This window comes from Eschrichtius robustus, chromosome 3 (assembly GCF_028021215.1).
Source record: "Eschrichtius robustus isolate mEscRob2 chromosome 3, mEscRob2.pri, whole genome shotgun sequence".
In the NCBI taxonomy this organism is placed as follows: Eukaryota; Metazoa; Chordata; class Mammalia; order Artiodactyla; family Eschrichtiidae; genus Eschrichtius; species Eschrichtius robustus.
This window is the reverse complement of record NC_090826.1, coordinates 115507929-115528928: the sequence shown is the minus strand read 5'-3', so window position 1 is coordinate 115528928 and position 21000 is coordinate 115507929. Positions and strand designations below refer to the sequence as shown.

The following is a 21000-nucleotide window of genomic DNA, read 5'->3' as shown; positions in this document are numbered from 1 at the left end:
AAAAGTTAAAATGATGGAAGAGTCTGCACACATTGAAGTATGGGGAAGTCATTCTGGCTTATATATGGTTTAACTTAAACTTTACTGACCAAAGTGGCCTGTTTTGTGACCTTTCAGACATGCATTGTACACCTACTTTGGCCATTGAGGATAAAAGTGCATTTGAAAGTCAAAATAGAGTAACCATGGTTCAGACATCCAAGGTAATACTAGGTGGCCATTGTGGATGTGACCTCAGATATGTTCCTGGGTTGCTGAATTTTCTGAGCTGTGTCAGACTAGGGGACACCACTAGCCATTCTCAAAGCAGTGTCTGCTGGCAGCTAGTAGCTGCAACTTTACATTTTCAAGGTTTCCTCTTGTAACAATTAAATTTTTAGACAATAAGATTCTGTAGATCAGATGTTGGCAGAAAAAAAGGAGACTGTGTAGTGGCCAATAGCTCCTATTGTGTATATGTTAATACAACATCAGAAGTTAAAACCTACTTAGATAAAAGACTGGCTATCTGGCTACAAGTCTCCCCAAGGTGCTGGGTCCAGACTAGGTTTCAGGTTTATTCTCCTGATTTCCTCAGGGAATGAGATCTGTTTTCTCTCTTAAAGTTAGTTTGAATTGGGTCTGTTGCACCAAACTGGCGGGCCAAGGGATTGAGTTCTTAATCATACCAAACTCAAATCCAGGACTTGGAACTCAGGGATATTTATAATTTGGTGTCCCTTCCCCAAACTGAGGCAGGACCACGCCCCATTTCAGCAGGAAGTACCCAGAGTGGTTGTCCTCATGTTCTCTGAAAGATTTGGGGAAGGTTGAAAGACAAGGTGGGATTGAAACCAAGTCCCCCTACACCTGAGTTCCTCTGCTGAGTTTATGATTAACCTCTATACCCAATATGTTATTCCCTTTCTTATCCAACACCTGTTCTTTTCAAGATTGAGAAGTATCAAAGAAAAGGGGGATTGAAACTGAGCAGGACCCTGGGCCTCTTGGGCATGAAAGCCTTTCTGGCCCCCATTTCTTGTTTGTAGAAATTACGTTTCATTCAGCTCCTTGACCCTCGATGAATTCCAGAAAGCAGATTCAAACAGTTGTTAATCAGGGAAAGGATAGAATTCAGAAACAAAGGAGGAGCAAGCAAGAAACAATAGGGCAGCCTTGGGAAAGTGTCCTGGTTCTGCCTCAAGTAATATACATAAAAATATCTTTAAGTTCTTCTGCAAGGCCCCCACCCCAGGTGGAGGATGGCAACTTCAGACTGAGCACAAGATTCCTGGAACACTGCCCTGTTACCTCACCACTGAACAGAAGAAAGTCACACACCCTGCATCCCAAATTTTGCCTATAAAAACTTTCCCCCAAAAACCATCAGGTAGTTTGGGGTTTTTCAGCATGAGCCACCCATTCTCCTTGCTTGGCCCTGCATAAATCTTTCTCTGCTCCGAACTCTGATGTTTCAGTTTGTTCGGCCTCACTGTGCATCAGGCACACAAACTTGTGTTCTGTAACACTACTGGTATATGACCTTCTTTTCAGTAGTTCTTGACCTTTGGAGCTGCCACTACTGGCAGAGAGTTCTTAAAACATTTGGAATTTCCTTACTTTTGAAAGCAATCAAGATATCGTTTGTTAGTTAATGAAGTGACTTTGGAAAACCCCTATATAACCTAAGGGTGGGTGCTGGTTGTCAGTGGAGACAATCATGTGATTGGAGGGTTGGAACTTCCAGTCCCACCCTCTGACATCCAGGGAGGTAAGAGGGACTAGCAGTTGAATTTAACCCTATAGCCAATGATTTGATCAATTTACCTATGTAATGAAGTCTCCAAAAATAACCCAAAAGAATGGTGCTTTAAGAGCTTTCAGTTTGGTGAACACATCGAGGTCAGGAGAACAGCAGGCTTAGAGTGGCATGGAAGCGCCACCACCTTGCCCCATTTCTTGCCCTTTGCATCTCATCCATCTAGCTCTTAACTATCCTTTTATAAGAGGTGATCTAATAAGTAAATGTTTCTCTAAATTCTGTAAGCCACTCTAGAAAATTAATCAAATCTAAGAAGGAGGTCATGGGAACCTCCAATCTATTTGTGACTGGCAAGCCTGATTGCCCGCCACGGTCTTGTAGGTCTGAACCCTTAAACTGTGGAACCTGATGCTATATCCAGGTAGATAGTGTCAGAATTGAATTGAATTATAAGACACCCAAGCTGGTCCAAAGTGTTGCTTCTTGGATGTGTGGGGAAACCCCCTCCCTCACACATTGGAACTGGGTGATCAGAGTCCTTATATCACAACAGAATAAATGCAAAGAGAGTAGAAGGAAGGAGATAATAAAGAAAATGATATGATCATAGAAATAATCAATGACTCAAAACATAGTTTTTGAAAAAATTATAAAATTGATAATCTCCTGTCAAGATCAGAGAGAGAAAACAAAGAAGAGAGAGAGAACCGATTTCTAAGATCTGGTTAAAAAAGGCAGGGTACATAATTATGAACCCTATAGACATTAACATGATAAAAAGAAGATATTATGCACAAGCCAACAGTAAATTAGAAATCTGAACAACATGGACAAATCCTTTAAAAACATAACTTACCAAAGAGGACACAAAGAAATAGACAATTTGAAGAGTTATTTTTATTTATTTATTTTTTATAAATTTATTTATTTTATTTTATTTACTTTTTTTTTGGCTACGTTGGGTCTTCGTTGCTGCACGTGGACTTTTCTCTGGTTGCCGCGAGCAGGGGCTACTCTTCATTGTGGTGCACAGGCTTCTCATTGTGGTGGCTTCTCTTCTTGGGAGCACAGGGTCTAGGCATGCGGACTTCAGTAGCTGTGGCACACGGGCTTAGTAGTTGTGGCTCGTGGGCTCTAGAGAGCAGGCTCAGTAGTTGTGGCGTACGGGCTTAGTTGCTCCGCGGCATGTGGGATCTTCCTGGACCAGGGCTTTTACCTGTATCTCCTGCATTGGCAGGCAGATTCGTAACCACTGTGTCACCAGGGAAGCCCCATTATTTTTATTTTTAAAAATTAACTGTGAAATTTAAAACTCCCTCCCCCCCAAAAAACTCCCAACACATAAGTCTTCACTACTGAATTTTACCAAATATTTATTTTAAAAATAAATATATAACAGAAACTCTCCCAGAGAATAAAAACAGAGGAAAGATTTCTTGACTTGTTTTAGGAGGTTAAAAACCCTCAAGATACCAAAGAAATTATAAGAACTAAAAAACATTATAAACAAAATATTAGCAAACTGAATCCACATAATACTTTATGAACAAGACAGATAAATGGCAGAAACACAATTTTGTTTTACCATTTGAGAGTCAATAAGTGTGACTCACAACATTAAAAGGAAAAAAAAATATGTAAAAGATTTTGTCATTTCATTATAAGCCCTAATGAAATTCAGTAGCCATCCATAATAATAATGATAATAAAAAACATTTAGCAACTTTGAAAGTGTTCTTAATCTAATAAAAAGTATACATGAAACACTTGCAGCAATTATCATAGCTAATATTAACTCTTGAATAATTCTTATCCAATACAAGTAAAAAGATAAGAATGCCAGATGTCAATTCTATTCAACAGTGTACTGCTGTTCATAACAAGTGCCATTGGGCAAGAAAATGCAATAAAAGAGATCATGAGGATTGAAAAGAAACAACTGGAATTTTCATACCTAGAGCTGTCATGATAGTATGCATAGAAAATCCAAAAGGACCTACAGATAAAATATTAAACTTAATAAGTTAATTTAACACAGATACTGGAAACAAGGACAAAATATTTTTTAACATATTCCTATAGATTAGCAAAAACCACACAAACACATACACATGCACACAAACTCTCATATAAAAAGAGTTGAAAAGCCCTTATATTCTGAGACTGAAGATCTGTTTTTGAAAGTCAATCATCCAGAGGTCATAGTTAAAGTCATGGGTAAATTAAGGTTTTCCAAGGTAAGGACACAGAGGAAAATCACAAGTCCAAGAAACCACCTTTGAGGGATGATGACTTGGGGGAGGAAAGAGAATAAGAAGAGTAAAGAAAACAAGGAAAGATAATAACAATGTGGAAAAGCTGTTACAAGACATCAGAAAGCATAGTAATATCAGAATTTTTAAGCAAGTAAATATTCTAACTCAGTTCTTTTAAAAGGAAGAATGAAATCTGTTGTGCTCATATAACTAAAATATCCAGAGGTAGGTCAGTCTCCACATGTGGTCTTTGGCTCTGTCATCATTCTGTTCTATTTGTGAACTTCATTCCTGGGCCAGCTTTACCTCTGGAACAAAATTCTATAGCAACTTGGAGTTTTGAAGGCATCATACCCCTGAGACAGAGTCCCTCCTTCCTCAACCACCAATTATAAACTATTGCTTTATTTAAGTGGGATCACCAATTATTCCAACTAAGTGCTGAGGTGGGAGGTGAAATTCTGTTCATTATCTTAGACCTTGGTTCTCATCTGGGGTCAATTTTGCCCCTGAGGGACATTTGGAAATGTCTGAAGATATATTTGGTTATTGTAACTGGGGAGGTACTATTGGCATCCAGTGAGTAGTGGCCAGGGATTCTGCTAAAAATCCTGCAGTGCATTGAACAACCTTCCATAACAAAGAATTATGCATCCCAAAGTGTCAACAGTCCAAAGCCTGAGAAATCTTTACACAAGAGTTTCTTAAAATTGAATGTTCATCTGAATAACCTAAAAGGCTAATTAAAACACAGCATTCTAGTTCCCATTCCAGGATTTTCTGATTCAGTAAGTCTAGAGTGGGGCCTGAAAATGTCTTCATCTAACAAGCTCACAGGTACTACTCCTGCTGGTGGTCCATAGTCAACACTCCAAGAAACATTCTAATCAGGGTCCTGGCCTGTAGCTGAGGGTGCAGTGAAGCATAGGACAGCATGTCGGCTCTATGAGTTGGAGTTTAATGCATCCTGGAGAAATAACCAGCTGTGTTAATGCAGAGAGAAAAAAACTATGTCTTCAGTCATTTCCTACCCTGCCCAAATCCTAAAGTCCATGTTGTTCTAAAATGTCCAGGTGGGAGAACCGCTTCTAGTACTCCTGGCTTCTGAAAAATTCCACTTGCTCTGACCTCCCTTCCTAAATCCTTCAAAAAACATACCCAGACCTTGCCTGCGCCCGCCTGGAGCCAGCGGTCCTCCACGCACCCCGCATCCAGTGAGATGCGCTGCGCACCGGCAGAGTGGACATGGGCAGAGAGATGGTGGCCAGGCTCAGACTGGGGCTGCTGCTTCTGACACTGCTCTTACCTACGCAGATTTATTCAAGTCAAACAACTGTTGTAACACCTTCAAGTAACTCCTCCCAGCATACCTCAGCTGCCCCCAATCCAGCGAACGCCACCACCAAAGCAAATGACTGTGCTCTGCAGTCAACAGCCAGTCTCTTGGAGATCTCCGTCTCCCTTCTACATCTCTACTGTTAAGAGACTCAGGCCAAGAAACATCTACACTTCCCCATCCTCTAAACCCAATTCAGATGGCATCCAGACATCCAGTGTGACAAGGGAAAAAAAAAAAACAGGTCTTCATTGAATTAATCTGCTAGTTCCACACCTTATTTTATTGACAGAAACTGTTGAGGATCCCAAATTTGATTGGTTTGAAGAGCATGTGAAGCGTTCGACTAGATGATGAATGCTAATATTAAATCTGCTGGAGTTTCCTGTACAAGATGAAGAGAGACAACATCCAAAATTAGTTAAGAGATGTTTTCCTTAAATGTGGCTTAAGAAGTATGGACACATAAAACTCTACCTTGAAAGCGAGAATAGATTTTATCTTACTTAGAGATAAAGAATGGGATGCAGAACAGAGATTCAGTTTTCATTTGGCTCATTAAATTTATAGGGCCATAAAACAATGAGGTAAAACAGAAAGCTTCTGTGATTCTATTTATATGTACATTAGAAGGAACTTCCAGGTGCTACTGTAAATCCTCAATGTGTTGTTTCAGCAGTACTAATTTAATGCTGGTGTACCCTAGAGAAAATTTTATGTTAAGCTATCACTGTTCTCTTGGGAACTGAAATCTTTCCCTTGGGGTTTGGGTTTGACATTGCCTTTGAATTTTTATATAGTCATTGATATGTACCAGGGCAATGATGGATTGGAATCTACCCCAAATCCAAGCATAATGAGTACATTTTGCTTCTATACTTATCAACTATTCTTATTCAAAAAGAGCACTAGATTCATTTAGCTAAACAGATAACAAAGAGTAGAATTACATGGATCTCAACTAATTTCAAAATGCTTTTTATTTCTGCATATGTCGAATACTTTTTACAGTTTAAAAAATGATCTGTTTTGCAGGTAAGATTGACAAATCTTGAAATTAAAAAAGCAAATATGTGAAGGAGCTAAACTATAAATCAAATATATTTGGCAAGGGAAGACTGGAAGCTTGCTTACATTAAATTCAGAAAAACTTTTATACTCTTTTCTGTAAATACTTTTTTTTAAACTGAATCAGAATAGCCACATTTGGAACACTTTCTGTTATCAATCAATATTTTTAGATAGTTAGAATCTGGTCCTAAGCCTAAAGTGGGTTTGATTTTGGAAAGTAAATCTTTTCACAACTGCCTTGATGCACGGAAACCTTTTTAAAAATAGACACTGTCTACGTCTTTTGTTCGCATGATCACACACTGATTCTTAGATGTTCCAAATCTAATATGGCCACAATAGTCTTGATAACCAAAGTCATTTTTTTTCCATCTTTAGAAATCTACACTGGAACAACCATATCCAACAGATCTCAAGCTACTATGTGTGTGAATGAACCTTCTCTTTTGTTTCATACCTGAATGCTGTACATCTATTTTGGATTGTATATTGTGTTTGTGTATTTATGCTTTGGTTCATAGTAACTTCTCATGTTATGGAATTGATGTGTATTAAACACAAACAGTAAATTAAAAAAAAAAATATATATATATATATATATACCCAAATTCTCCCCTCTTCCCCCTTCCTACTCTTTTAATTAAATGAGTTTGGATTTTTTTAATGAGGTTTCTAGAAAACTGTGGAATAAGCAAAAGAATCAATAAATGTAAACAAGAGTCAACAATATAACTAACTTGATAAACCACAGATATCAAAGTCCCTGAGAGCAAGAAAAACCCTCTTGACTCTTTGCTTGAATATTTAACAACCCATCTGCACTATTATCCCTCACCCATCCTGCCTCTCATGCATTCTCACTGGAAAATGAGAAACAGGATCCTTTTCTGATTAATCTTTATATGTAAACTATAGTTATAATATGGGCAGAAGTGGTTTTCTCCAGAGGAGTTCAGGGCAGAAACAAGGAGAGTATGATATTTTTTGCTATGTGAGAATATCTCAATAAGAGGAAAATCTAGAATATCAACTAAAGAGGAAAAAAAGGAAGGAGATAATTTTGAAAAAGGAAAAAAAAAGACCATTAATGTGGCAGTTATAGCAACTTAGATTATTTTACTAAACAAATACATATGCGAGTGAGAGATCTTGCCTGGGATCCACCTAGAGCAAGCCTTTCTCTCAAGGAACTTATAAGTAGAAAGAAAAGAAAAACAAAAAGACCTGCAATGTTGTGGGTACAGAGTAATGTGGATCTCAGCATGACACCACACAAGGGAGGGTTACTTCCACTGTAGCACTAAAGAAGGCTTCCTGGAGAAAGAAGCTGCTCAGCTGGCCCTCATGGTTAGAAAATCATCCAAGCAGAGACAGAGATATTATGTTAAAATTGTTCAGCATCTCTGCAAATACAATTATCTCGGCATAATTATATCTAGCTCACTTTAACAAATGATATTTCAGCAGAATCACAAAAAAAGAGTTCAAATAAGAAGCCAAAGGGATGTCACTGTTAAGTCATGGACATCATTTCACTTATTCCGAGGTACATTCTTTCTCACCTCACATCTATGAAATCTGAGTGGATCCTACTATTGATATTGTCTCATAATAACAATTTTTAATTATTTTTCTGCTAGTGTATAAATTATGATTTATCTTACAAACTATGGGCACTCTGATTTGTCCAAATCTGATGATTATTTGATGAAATATGATGAGATTGACTCCTGGGCTGACAAATTGAGTTTCTGGACTCCTGGTTACTGATCCCAAATGGAAATGGAGACATGATGAGGGCTCATGAGATATTCTGATAGGACCTGTTAAGATCACAAGCAAAAAATTGTTCTACATAAGAGATATTTGTACACCATGTTCATAGCAGCATTATTCACAATAGCCAAAAGGTAGAATCAACCCAAATGTCCCTTGACAGATGAACGGATAAACAAAACAGCCTTAAAAAGGAAAGAAATTCTAATACGTGCCATCACATGATGAATTATGAGGACATTATGCTAAGTGGAATGAGCCAGTCACAAAAAGACAAATAGTGATGATTCCACTTATATGAGGTACCTAGAGTAATCAGATTCATATAGACAGAAAGTAGCATAGTGGTTGCCAGGGACTAGGGGAGCAAGGAATGGGGAATGTGGTTTAATGGGCAGAGTTTTAGTTTACAAGATAAAAAAGTTCTAGAGATGGGTTGCACAAAAAGTGAATGTACTTAATACTACTAAACTGTACGTTTAAAAATGGCTAATGCAGTAAGTTTTTATGTCATGTATATTTTACCACGACTTTTTAAAAATAGATTTATCGGGACTTCCCTGGAGGCGCAGTGGATAAGACTCTGTGCTCCCAATGCAGCAGGCCTGGGTTCGATCCCTGGTCAGGGAACTGGATCCCACACGCATGCCACAACTAAGAGTTTGTATGTCACAACTAAGGAGCCCATGAGCCGCAATTGGGGAGCCCACCTGCATCAATTAAGGAATCCACATTCTGCAACTAAGGAGCCCGCCTGCTGCAACTAAGACCCAGCACAACCAAATAAATAAATAAATATTTTTTAAAAATAGATTTACCTAAAGATGGGAGTGGGGAAGAAAGGGGAAAGGGTCTGTTGGAAATACGGAGGCTAAAGTATGTAATAGATAAAATGGAGGGAAAGAGTGAGAGGATGAACAAAAAAGAAAGATTAGAAAGGAAAACTCACCAGCGCCTCAAAAACCATAATGCAAGACATATCAAAAGGACCAAGGAGGGCACTAATATTGCCAAAAATACCAAGCTGACGGAGGTGCGGTGACCTGGCAATTGGGAGAGGACACAGGGATGTCACTTCAAACCCATTCTTTAGTTCTCCTGGCTTTGTTACCCACCTGAGTGTCAGCACCACCATTACCTGCTTCTGATGCATAGGCATCTGTGATTCTCTCTCTCATATTCCTGGATATCATATATTCACAGCCATCCTTTGTCTCTCCCTCTTACCCCATCCTACCCAGTCTATAAGTCCTTCATTCTTATCTCTTCTATACCTTAGATCATCTATTTTCATTCCTCTTGGAACTGTAGTCCCAAGGAATAAATCTCAACCTCTGTCTCTCTGTCTCTTTTTCTCTCTCTGACTCTCTGTCTCTCTCTCCTTCCCTCTCTCCATTCCTTTCTCCCCCTGTCCCTCCCTATCTCATCCATCAAATCCCTCCTTTTTCCCAGTCCCTCCCTCTGTGCTTGAGGACCATCTCCTCCCATTCCCAGCTGGGACCCATGCCTTACTCACCCCAGTAGAGGATGATGTCCTGGTCTCCTAGACTGCTGTGCTTCACTCGGCAACCCAGGCCAGTCTCCTCCCCAGCCGTCACATTCAGGGTTACTTGGAGATACCAAGTCCAGTCAACATTGGGCAAGACATCTCCTTGCTGAGTGCCAGACTGCTCCTGCTCGCCCCTCATCCACATCACCCACACGGGTTTTGGGTAGAATCCTGAGACATGGCACACCAGCAGCAGACGGCCAGGCCCAGGACTGGGGCCACTGGACAGCCAGGCCTCAGGCTTCACTGGGGCAGGAAGAGGCAGGGAGACTGTGAGATTATGACTCTAACCTAGAGCATAGGCATTCAGAAACCCACAAGTTTGGACAGTGACCTCTTCTACTCCTATGGGAACCAAATCATTTATTGATTAAACCCCTCTCTCCTTAGGTACCTCCTACTCTTGAATTCAAAGAAGGTGGCAGGACGTGAAATAGAAAAGTCTTGTGGAGAGAAAAGAACAAACCTTGCCTCTGTAGTTCAGTTTTCCCTGCATCGAGGACACCAAGGAGATACCGAGGGCAGGTTTCTGAGAGGAGCGTCTCTATGATACCCAAGATGCCTTGGTACTGAGTGATGAGTGCACAGAACTGCTGCGCCCTGCTGCTGCCCTCTGGGGCAGGTGCACATGAATGATTCTTAATGCTCATGAAATCCAGTCCTCCTAAAGCTCCCCTCAAAAAGCTTCTTATGGACTTCCCAGAATGCAGCTCACAACCTGCTATACCCTGGATCACAAAGGGGTCTGGATACAAGGAAAACAGGGACAAAGTTACTAAAAAGCAAACAAGAAAGAAAGGTATGGGGAGAGGATGTGGGGCTTTGGATTTGGGGGGTGGGAGAAAGGTCTGAGATGTGAGATGACTCAAAAACCAATTGCAGTATTCAGAGCCTTTTCAGAAAGAAGAGCACTGGGGAGAGGTATGCATGTCATAACTGGTGGAGATGGTCTGTTGTAAGGCTGTAGGGTGGGCATGAGGAGAGAAGGAGAGCAGCATGTGATGGAATCAGGAGTGCAGCATTCCAGGGTGAAGGGGAGAGTTACATTGAGAGAAGGGATCAGGCAGGAGATGCTTGAGGAGATGGATTGGAGGAGGAGGAAGTCACACTTCAGTTCACTCAGGCACAGAGTGGAGAAGTGAGGGCTTTGTCCTTGGGGTTAGAGAGAAGCCAGTTATGCACAAACAAACCAGGAGATGGTTACAAAGGGGGACCTTCATTTATCACACTGGAGTGCAAGAAACAGGAAGAATCTGGGATACTTAGTGGAGGTGTGGAGTCAGAGTTGGAGACTACTCTGGAGAAGTGTGTGCATGCAGTTGGGTAAAGTGGGAGGACGGGACCAAGATCCAAGAGAGTAATAGCCTTAACCAGGAGAGAGAAAAGCCGTTGAGAATCTCCCCGGAGCAGAGGACTGTACTCACATTCAATCTGGAATTTACTGGCACAGTCCTGCACTTCCTGAGTGAATCCAATGTAGTAGGCTCGGAATAGGTCCTCCAGCTCAATCAACTCCGCATCACTGAAGTTGCCCTTGGACCAGGGCTTCAGGAAAATGGCAGTGCCCGAGTCACTATCCCAGCCATGAATCTGAAAATCATCCAACCAGCCTGAGCCTTGATTTTGTGCCCAGGTGCTGTTGGCAAAGGTCGAAATCTGGATAACATGGTAAGAGGTTGGCCCCTGAAAGGCTGTGGGTGGTGGAAGCATAAGAAGAGTGAGGAGGAAGAGAGAATCAGGATGAAATGATAAAGAACCCAGAGTCTGAACAACAACACAGAGCCTAAGACATTTGCCTGCCCCAAGGCTTCTAGCTCCATCCCCAACCTCCAGAACTGGGGGAGAGGGCTGGAGACAGGAGGGCCCTGACCCTTAGTGATAGGTGCAGCATGCTTTCATCCAGACCCCCTGCACCTGTTCTGGGAACTGCCAGAGTTACTCTTACCGTCTTCATTGTCACCACCTGGGACGACAACTGCTAGCAATAGAAGTGGCAGAAGCAGCATTTCATTGGGAAGTAGAACTTCTGACCCTCAGAGCTGGTGTTTGATCTCTAATTTCAGCAAACCTTTTTCTCAGTACTCTATAGTGACTTCCTCTCTCTTTCAACTGACAAATCTCTTCCTCACCCACACCCACACCCGCACGTCACAGAAATACTGTGTTTTCTACAGCTCTGTGCTCCCACTCTGCCTCTCATTTCCGCTCCAGCCCTTGACTTGTAGATTTTTTTTAATGTCTCTGGCTTCCGGCTGTTCTCCTTGACCTCAGCTTCCTTCATTTTTATTACTTCGGAAAAGCTCCCGTGTGATGTTAAAAGGTTATTTCACCTCCCTAATCCTTTATTTCCACATCTGTTAAATAAGAGGGTAATATTAAACAATTGCTCTGCTTCCAGTCTCTTTTAATCTAGAAGAATTCCTTTGGTTTATACACCTAACTGGACCTCCCTCCTCACTGCCCTTTTCCTCTGGCACTTTGTCATTACCTCTTCCCAACGTTCTCAATGGCCCCTCTTTCTTATCTCATCCCTCTTACCTGGTCTCTCTAACCCACATTATGGTTTCTGAGTGTGGGTGTGTGTTGACAATCATTTACATGCAGGCAAAGCATTTAAATCACTGCTTTATCGTATTTGATTCTGGGACCCAAATGCCAGAATTAAATATGATAAATACTGCAGTTTATATTCTGAGCAAAATTCTCTTACACCATAGCAATTTTTGAAGATGAAAATTACATTTGCTACTGGTATATGAACTTCTTTTCAGTAGTTCTTGACCTTTGGGTCTTTCAGTAACAAATCTTCATGAGACAAGTAAAACTTCAGGAGTTATGTGTGGCTCCAGCCCAAGTCAAAGATAATTTTTGTAGTAGGCGGTAGGACCTCCTTCTTCTTTTGTATTATTTTATAATCTCGATCTACATTTTGGTCTTTCCTATCACCAAATAAAGCATTGCTAGGTGAGCAAGTAGCCTGGCATTTTTTCACCAAAAGTTCAGAGATGTTTGTCCTAAGATGTTATCTCTTATCTTCTCTTTGTATGCCCTTTGCATGTTTTAGCAATATATTTAGCATTCACTGAGTGAAACAATTGGACTCTAAGCAATATGTTAGCGTTAAGGAAAATTCTTGGATTTCTCCACTCAGGAAAAGAATTCCAAATTTGCAGATATGTATCATCTAGCAGAAATGTGATAGTAAAACATCTTAAGTGTAAGAGGTTTTCACTAATTGATCCTATTTACATAGATAAGAAAATGCAAAATGAGTAATGTAACATTCTTTATTCCTAGAAACAAATCAGAATAGACTTCATTTAAGATTATCACTGACTAATTGTAAGCTCCAGAATAACTCTCCAAATTCCAAAGTATTCAAGTTTGAACAATATTCCCAGAATCCAGTACATAGTATAATCTAATCCACTTCTTGTGTAACGGCCACAGACAACAGCAGAGACATAATATTAATTGCCTGTACATCATGACATTGTATCATTTTTTTTTACTTTGTAAGCTTTGAGTTTGGGGTAGGACACCCAAGATTCAGTTTATACGATATACTGTACATTCACTGGCAAGAACAAATTTTAAGAACTTGGCGATGTGCAGCCATAATGAGTAGATTAATTCTCTCACACAGCAAATATAGCACTGACAGTGTGTGGCAGCAAAAGAGAGGTTGTGCAGGTAGCCTTGGAAAGAATACCAAATGGATCAGTGTGAGTGCCCACACTATTTTGGTGTACGTTCACAGAGAGACATGATCTGAGAATTGAAAAGCACCAGAGAAAGGGAGATTCTGAGAACTCCAGCCCCCATTTCAGGGAGTCCGACAATGAAAAAGGGCACTTGTGCTCTTCATACCATTGTTGCCATCACCATTATTATCCCCTGCTTGGCTGAAACTTGACTAAAGGTACTGAAACACTCCCTGGGACATGAAGATGATAGCCAGGAAAAGGGGCACTCAGAACTTAATTTTTTCACAAGCCACTCCACACTAATACTATAAAGACTCCTCTCTCAACGGCCCACGCCGCCAAAACAAAAGCCTGGGTGGAAACAAATATTTCAAAATCCCAATTATTCCAATGAAGAGGCTCAGAAGAAAAGGTCCTGCCTTTATTGGTGAAAAGTAGAGTGAGAGGATAGGGTTGAAAATGTGAAAATTTACCTCTGATTTCCCTAAGTTCCCTACAAAAATAAATACAACAAATATCCTAAGTCTACTCCAAAAGCAAGGAAGACACACATCAGGCCCAGAAGTAAGATTTCTGCAGGATGACAGAGGACCTTCCACTGAAGTACAAGGCAGCTGCCCAAGTGAGCTGGTATCTAACGGTTGCCTGAGAGCTGCTACTCTGTGCAATCCTATACAGTCTGAGTGGTGGTCACAGTACCTAAGATTATTAAAATTAAATACAAATGGAGCCTGGATTTAAGAATTTCCTGAACAGACAAAAATATTTAAGCCATGTAAGAAAAACTAAATCCAGCTTACTTCATGAATGTAAATGAAAGTATTTCATTTCATGAAGCTCAACCTAGTTTATTTTTTGTAAATGGCTCTGACAATCATAAAAGAAACATAAGTCATCTTCCTAAAAATGGCATGAGGTTATCACTTTTAACCAATCCCCTGCCATCTGGAAACCTCCACTGTAATAACCAATCATTGTAAAAATTAATAACTTCCTCATTTTTACTCTGTAAGTCATCCTATAACTTCACGCTCCCGAGCTTTGAATTTGAAAGCTCCCAGTTTGTGAACTGTTTTTATATGTACAATAAACTCTTACTAAATATTACTTATTGATTTGGTGGGTTTAATTTTGCTATTTCTGGATTTTTGACAAGATGTTAAACTAAAGAGAGAAAACTGAAGCACATGAGTAGCCTGTGGTATTACTTTTTGTTTTTAATTTTGTGATTTTAACCAAGTGCTAATAGTTAACAATAGACCCAAAAATGACAAGTATATTTTGACCTACTTATTTATTTATACACGCATTCATTTTTTAACAAGTATTTACTGAGTGCCTACTGTTTGCACCTGCAGTAGCTCTGAACTACCTCTTCACCATTCAAATTGTCATCACCCATCCTACCTTGTTCCAAAATTGGAAGTGAGTTCACAGACTTCCTTTTAGCTCAGGAACCTTGCTTGGCTTAGTCTTGTCCAGGATACATAGATTCTTTTTTCTTTTAATAAATTTATTTATTTTATTTATTTATTTTTGGCTGCACTGGGTCTTCATTGCTGCTTGCGGGCTTTCTCTAGTTGCAGCAAGTGGGGGCTACTCTTCGTTGTGGTGCGTGGGCTTCTCATTGCAGTGGCTTCTCTTGTTGCAGAGCATGGGCTCTAGGCATGCGGGCTTCCGTAGTTGTGGCACGTGGGCTCAGTAGTTGTGGCTCGCAGGCTCCAGAGCGCAGGCTCAGCAGCTGTGGCCCACGGGCCCAGCTGCTCTGTGGCATGTGGGATCTTCCCGGACCAGGGCTCGAACCCACGTCCCCTGCATTGGCAGGCGGGTTCTCAATCACTGCGACACGAGGGAAGCCCTAGGATCCATAGATTCTTAAATGTTGGGAAAACCTCAAAGTTGATATGTAAGGGACATCTTTTCAGTGAAAATTTACCTGCTTTCCCAGTTACTTGGACACAGAGAGATTTAAACTTCTGACACAGACTGATTGGCAAACCCACTGCATTTTTGCCTTATTGACCATTCAATCCAAACTGGATGATTTTGGGTTTCAGTTTTTTGTTTTTTTTTAATATGACATTGTTCCTGTGCATTTACTGTTCTTCTTGCTGTTCTCTATCTTTTAAGAGTGCATAGAGAGAGGTCCATATGATCCTTATAGCTGAATAATAGATACACATTCAGGTAAATCTGGATTTCAAGTTCTAGTATCAAATTCTATTTTATTGTTTGCTTGTATCTGCTATTGATGAGGAAACTTCTGCCAATCTATTTGTTACTACTTTGCAGGCAATTTTTTCTCTCTAAAGGTTTTCCATCTTTTCTTCCATTCTTTTATAATGGAACATCTTAGACTCTGGAGTTTCATATTATAGTGTGAGTATCTCATAATTGCTTATCCATTTTTTTTACTGAGGTGAAACATAACAAAAAATTAACCATTTTAAAGTGTGCAATTCAGTGGCATGTAGTACATTACTATGTTGTGCAACCACCAGCTCTAACAACTTCCACAACATTTTTATCACCCCAAAAATATCCCATACCCATTAAGTAGTCATCACCTTCCATTTCTCCTTCACCTAAGACCCCTACTAGCCAATAATCTTCTTTCTGGATTTACCTATTTAGAATACTTTATATAAATGGAATCATGCATTGTGTGTCCTTTAGTGTCTGGTTTCTTTCACTTAGCATACGGTTTTGGGGGTACGTCAAGTTTGCATTATGTATTACTCCTTTGTTCCTTTTTTGGCTGAATAATAGTCCATTGTAAGTATATGCCACCTTTTGTTTATTCATTTATTAATGAAAGGACATTTGTGTGTTTCCTCTTATTTACTATTCACTATTCACTATTGTGAATAGGGCTTCTATGTATATCCATGTACAAATATTTGTTTGAACATCTATATTCAACCGTAATGGGTGTTATACCTAGAAGTGGAATTGCTGAGTCAAATGGTTACCTCAGTGTTTAACTTTGAGTAACATCCAAACAGATTTCCATAGCACCTGTACAGTTGTACATTCCCACAAGCAATATGTGAGGGATGGAATTCTAGATAGATAGATAGAGAGATAGGCACATGCTATATTAGAAGTAGAAACTAGTATTTTTAAACACGTATTATTAACTACTTAAAAATAAACTAATAATAGAGAATGTTTTAAATATTTTTGCATTTCTCCTTAACATTTGACTTAGTAGAAGAAAGCTATATTTTCATATCTGCTTCCAAATACAATCTCATGCAAACTTTACATGTCATATAGTCTCTGGAAAACACTGTACACTAAAATATAACATTTTGATATTGTTATAAGAATAGCTTTGAACTCATTGACCCTCAGAAAGGGTTCTAGAAATCCACAGGTATCCCTGAAAACACCCTGAGAACAACTGGCCTAGATCTGGTACTTCTTTAGGGGATATGTAAAGGTATCACATCTTCTTTCTAAGTTAGAATATTTCTAAAAAAGATACATTCTCCTAAATAACTATCTCATTACCCTGAGATAACCAAAGACAGAATAAGTACTTGATTATTTCCATATATTTACCAGTTTTTGAGAGAATGAATTGTTTATACAGCTTCCAATGAGTTAGTTTTTGCATTATTGCATACTCATGAATTTCAGCATATTAGAAACGCTTGAATCTATCCTAACCATTGTTTTTCTTGAGGCTGAAATTGTCCCATCTGTGACACGGGATCCTTTCAAGCCAGTTGCTTATGAATTCTTTCAACATGCCTTTATCGTTGAGCTTTCCTTTACCTTCTGACATGGCAAAGTTGTTCCAGACTCTTGTAGAAACTTCCTGCCCCGAACTAGAAATTAGCCATTTCTCCAAGGTGCTTTGCTTCCTTTTAGTGGGAAAATACTATGTGGAAGCCATAATCTGAGTCCTAAGTCTTGGTTTCTGGGCTTTTTAAGTAATCAGGACCTTTTTTTTTTTTAAGGCTAAATATCATGATTTGATATTTATACTTTTAATTCTAGTTTAAAACTACAGAGTTTTGGGCTTCCCTGGTGGCGCAGTGGTTGAGAGTCTGCCTGCCAATGCAGGGGACACGGGTTCCAGCCCTGGTCTGGGAAGATCCCACATGCCGCAGAGCAACTAAGCCCGTGAGCCACAATTGCTGAGCCTGCGTGTCTGGAGCCTGTGCTCCGCAACGGGAGAGGCCACGATAGTGAGAGGCCTGCGCACCGCGATGAAGAATGGTCCCCACTTGCCACAACTAGAGAAAGCCCTCACACAGAAACGAAGACCCAACACAGCCATAAATAAATAAATAAATAAATAAATAAAATTAAAAAAAAAAAAAAAAAACTACAGAGTTTTACTCATCTGTCTCACATCAACTTCCCTTCTCCCACACAGAAAATCCTGGTTCCCAATGAATCAACAAAATTATGTATTCACCTAACCTACTGTACAGTATACTCTATACTATCCACCTATCCCACTATACACTGTATCTCACTGGACTATACACACATAATAGTCTTAGAATAACAATAAAAACACTACCAGTAACAATATAATTTTTGGTAGTTTAAGATTTGTTTTCTTACCCTACAGTATATCCCCTGGAGACAAGCAAATTTCTAAGCTTTACAGTCACTTGAAATCGTCCCTGACTTCTGGTGTGTCACAAACTTTATAAGTGGTTAAGCTCCTTGCTGCATTTTGCTTTAATTTTTAGGAATTGAAACTCTTGTTTGTTTGCTTTATAATGTTATGAAATGTCTACATGCAGCAGGACATCCTGAATGTCAGAGTAATGATCTCAGCAAATCCTTTCTCCAAATATCAATGATAATACTGGACAAAATTTTCAAAATAATCAATTTCAGAATTCTGGAAAAATGACCAAAGGCATACAACAGATTGAGAAGTGCTTATTCAAGAAGAACTACTTGAACTTCAGCAAGAACTATGGGGACAAATTAACATGGGGCTATTCCCATACTTCCCTTGACTTGGTGATGCCATAGGCTGAGGACCAGTAGTCTTGCTGTCACCAGAAGGGTACACCTGATTTAGAACTCCATAGAGAGACCCATGCCCAGGTACGATGTAGAAAACAGCAGTTGGTGGCAAAAATCAAAGGTCAACAGTACAGCTGCCTGAGGCTGCAATGATGGTTGAGGCAAAGAAGAGACCAAACAAAATTTAACAAAGACACTTGGGAAGTGAGACAGCCATAGTGGACTTTGATAAGTTCCCACTTATTCCCAGAGGTTTGGAAGCTGCACACAAACTAAGGAGAGACTAAAAAGGACCACAGTTAACTACTTCTCCCCCACCAAACATGACACCTTGCGCAAAGAAAAAGTAGAAGCCAGGGTAGATTTGTAAACTGCTTGAATGGTAAATGTGTGCTCCAGTCCACACACATCCCCTCAGTAAAATGTGGAAGCCTTACTGATTAAAATGTAAAGGCACTACCTCTGATTAATCATTGGCTACCACTAAGCTGTTTTGACTTAAGAATGACTCCTAGCCTCCAAAGAAGACATACAGATGGCCGAGAAGCACATGAGAAGCTGCTCAACATCACTAATTATTAGAGAAATGCAAATCAAAACTACAATGAGGTATCACCTCACACCAGTTAGAATGGGCATCATCAGAAAATCTACAAAGAACAAATGCTGGAGAGGGTGTGGAGAAAAGGCAACCCTCTTGCACTGTTGGTGGGAATGTAAATTGATACAGCCACTATCGAGAACATTATGGAGGTTCCTTAAAAAACTAAAAATATAAAAAACAAAAAACAAAAAAAACTAAAAATAGAATTACCGTATGACCCAGCAATCCCACTACTGGGCATATACCCAGAGAAAACCATAATTCAAAAAGACACATGCACCCCAATGTTCATTGCAGCACTATTTACAATAGCCAGGTCATGGAAGCAACCTAAATGCCCATCGACAGATGAGTGGATAAAGAAGATGTGGTACATATATACAATGGAATATTACTCAGCCATAAAAAGGAATGAAATTGAGTCATTTGTTGAAACGTGGATGGATCTAGAGACTGTCATACAGAGTGAAGTAAGTCAGAATGAGAAAAACAAATATCGTATATTAATGCATGTATGTGGAACCTAGAAAAATGGTACAGATGAACCGGTTTGCAGGGCAGAAGTTGAGACACTGATGTAGAGAACAAACGTATGGACACCAAGGGGGGAAAACCGTGGTGGGGTGGGGATGGTGGTGTGCTGAATTGGGCGATTGGGATTGACATGTATACACTGACGTGTATAAAATTGATGACTGATAAGAACCTGAAGTACAAACAAACAAACAAAAAAAAAACCAACTAATCCTAAACTTTCTTTGGGTTATTTGTATGGAAATATGTTAATATAAATGTTTCAGACATTACATGAAATTTCTGAAAATCTTACATGTTCTGGTATAATGTTATAAGTAATAATTCCAGTTATTACTTTAAAATGTATATCTCACAGATAACTGAAAAAAAGACAAAAACAAAAAAAGAATGACTCCTAGAAGACTAGGAAGGAGAAAGAAAGGGGAGACAGGAAGGGTGACAGAAAGATACATAGAAGGAGAGAGGGAGAGGAGGAGGAGGAGGAGGAGAAAAGAAGGAAGAAAGGAAAGAAAAGATATCTTTTAAAAATGAGCAGAGACATCAGCATTCTGGCTGTAGAGCAGCCAGAATCTACAGAATTAGTCCAGGCAGGTAACTAAACAAAATAAACAAACAAAAAAACACAAAAAGTAAAACAAACAAAACAATGATGGCTGGATTTGAAAAGCCTCAAACAAGAAACAAACCATATGACTAGCAAAGAGTGGATGGATAAAAAAACAAAATACAGTATATACATACATGGAATTCTGTTCAGTAATAAAAAGGAATAGACTGCTGATACACTGATAAACAACATGGGTGACTTATAACCATATGCTGGAGTGGGGAAAGGGCAAATACAAAGAGTACATACAGGGGAGGAGATCAAGGTGGCAGAGTAGGAGAACGCTGAGCTCACCTCCCCCCCAAGAACACATTGAAAATACATCTACATGTGGAGCAGTTCTCACTGAAAACAAATTGGAGATGGGCGGAAAGACTCTTCTACAACCAAGGCTGTAAAACAAAATCCACACGAAATCAGGTAGAAAGGGAAGAGAAGTGATCAGGTCAGGACCTAAGCCCCTAAGAGGGCACACAGGAAAGGAGGGTGATTGCACAGGCTCAGAGATCTTCCCTGGGAGGGAGAGGTTGGAACCACATACTGGGCGCCCCAGCCCTGGGGTCTGACACCAGGAACACCAGTGCTCTTAAATGATGTGAAAACCACTGGGACTTAGAGGAGGGCTGTGAGAAACCTAGGCTCTGCTCATGAAGAGCTCAAGCATGCTTGCTTACTCTCAGGAACAAGGTGGCGGAAGCAGATTGAAACACCTAGGGCTCTGGCCAGTTTCCTGCAACTGCCCCATCGTGCACCCCAGCCCCTCTAGCTCCAGCACAGCTCCCCACTAGGATGAAGGCTGTCAGTGCCTTTGCTGGG

General features: G+C 39.9%; 2 protein-coding genes across 2 annotated transcripts; one reads left to right on the top strand and one right to left on the bottom strand.

Moving 5' to 3' along the window:
* Positions 1-5241: 5241 nt before the first annotated feature.
* On the top strand, positions 5242-5598 carry LOC137761354 (signal transducer CD24-like). Its single transcript, XM_068538270.1, has one exon. The coding sequence runs from the start codon at positions 5242-5244 to the stop codon at positions 5476-5478; it is 237 nt and encodes a 78-aa protein (XP_068394371.1). The 3' UTR covers positions 5479-5598.
* A 4089-nt stretch (positions 5599-9687) lies between these two features.
* On the bottom strand, positions 9688-11734 carry LOC137761353 (T-cell surface glycoprotein CD1b-2-like). Its single transcript, XM_068538269.1, has 4 exons — positions 11674-11734; positions 11153-11419; positions 10195-10473; positions 9688-9974 (listed from the first exon to the last, which is right to left on the bottom strand). Exons 1-4 carry the CDS (start codon positions 11732-11734, stop codon positions 9688-9690), a joined length of 894 nt encoding a protein of 297 aa, XP_068394370.1.
* Positions 11735-21000: the final 9266 nt, after the last annotated feature.

Bases quoted from the DNA above. Each gene is read 5' to 3' on its own strand.
- LOC137761354 (XM_068538270.1), top strand. From the start codon at position 5,242: ATGGGCAGAGAGATGGTGGCCAGGCTCAGACTGGGGCTGCTGCTTCTG.
- LOC137761353 (XM_068538269.1), bottom strand. From the start codon at position 11,734: ATGCTGCTTCTGCCACTTCTATTGCTAGCAGTTGTCGTCCCAGGTGGT. The intron at 10,474-11,152 runs GTGAGTACAGTC...CCTTGTATCCAG, and splicing joins CAGTAAATTCCAGATTGAAT to ACCCCTTTGTGATCCAGGGT. The intron at 9,975-10,194 runs GTTTGTTCTTTT...TTCCTGCCCCAG, and splicing joins AACTGAACTACAGAGGCAAG to TGAAGCCTGAGGCCTGGCTG.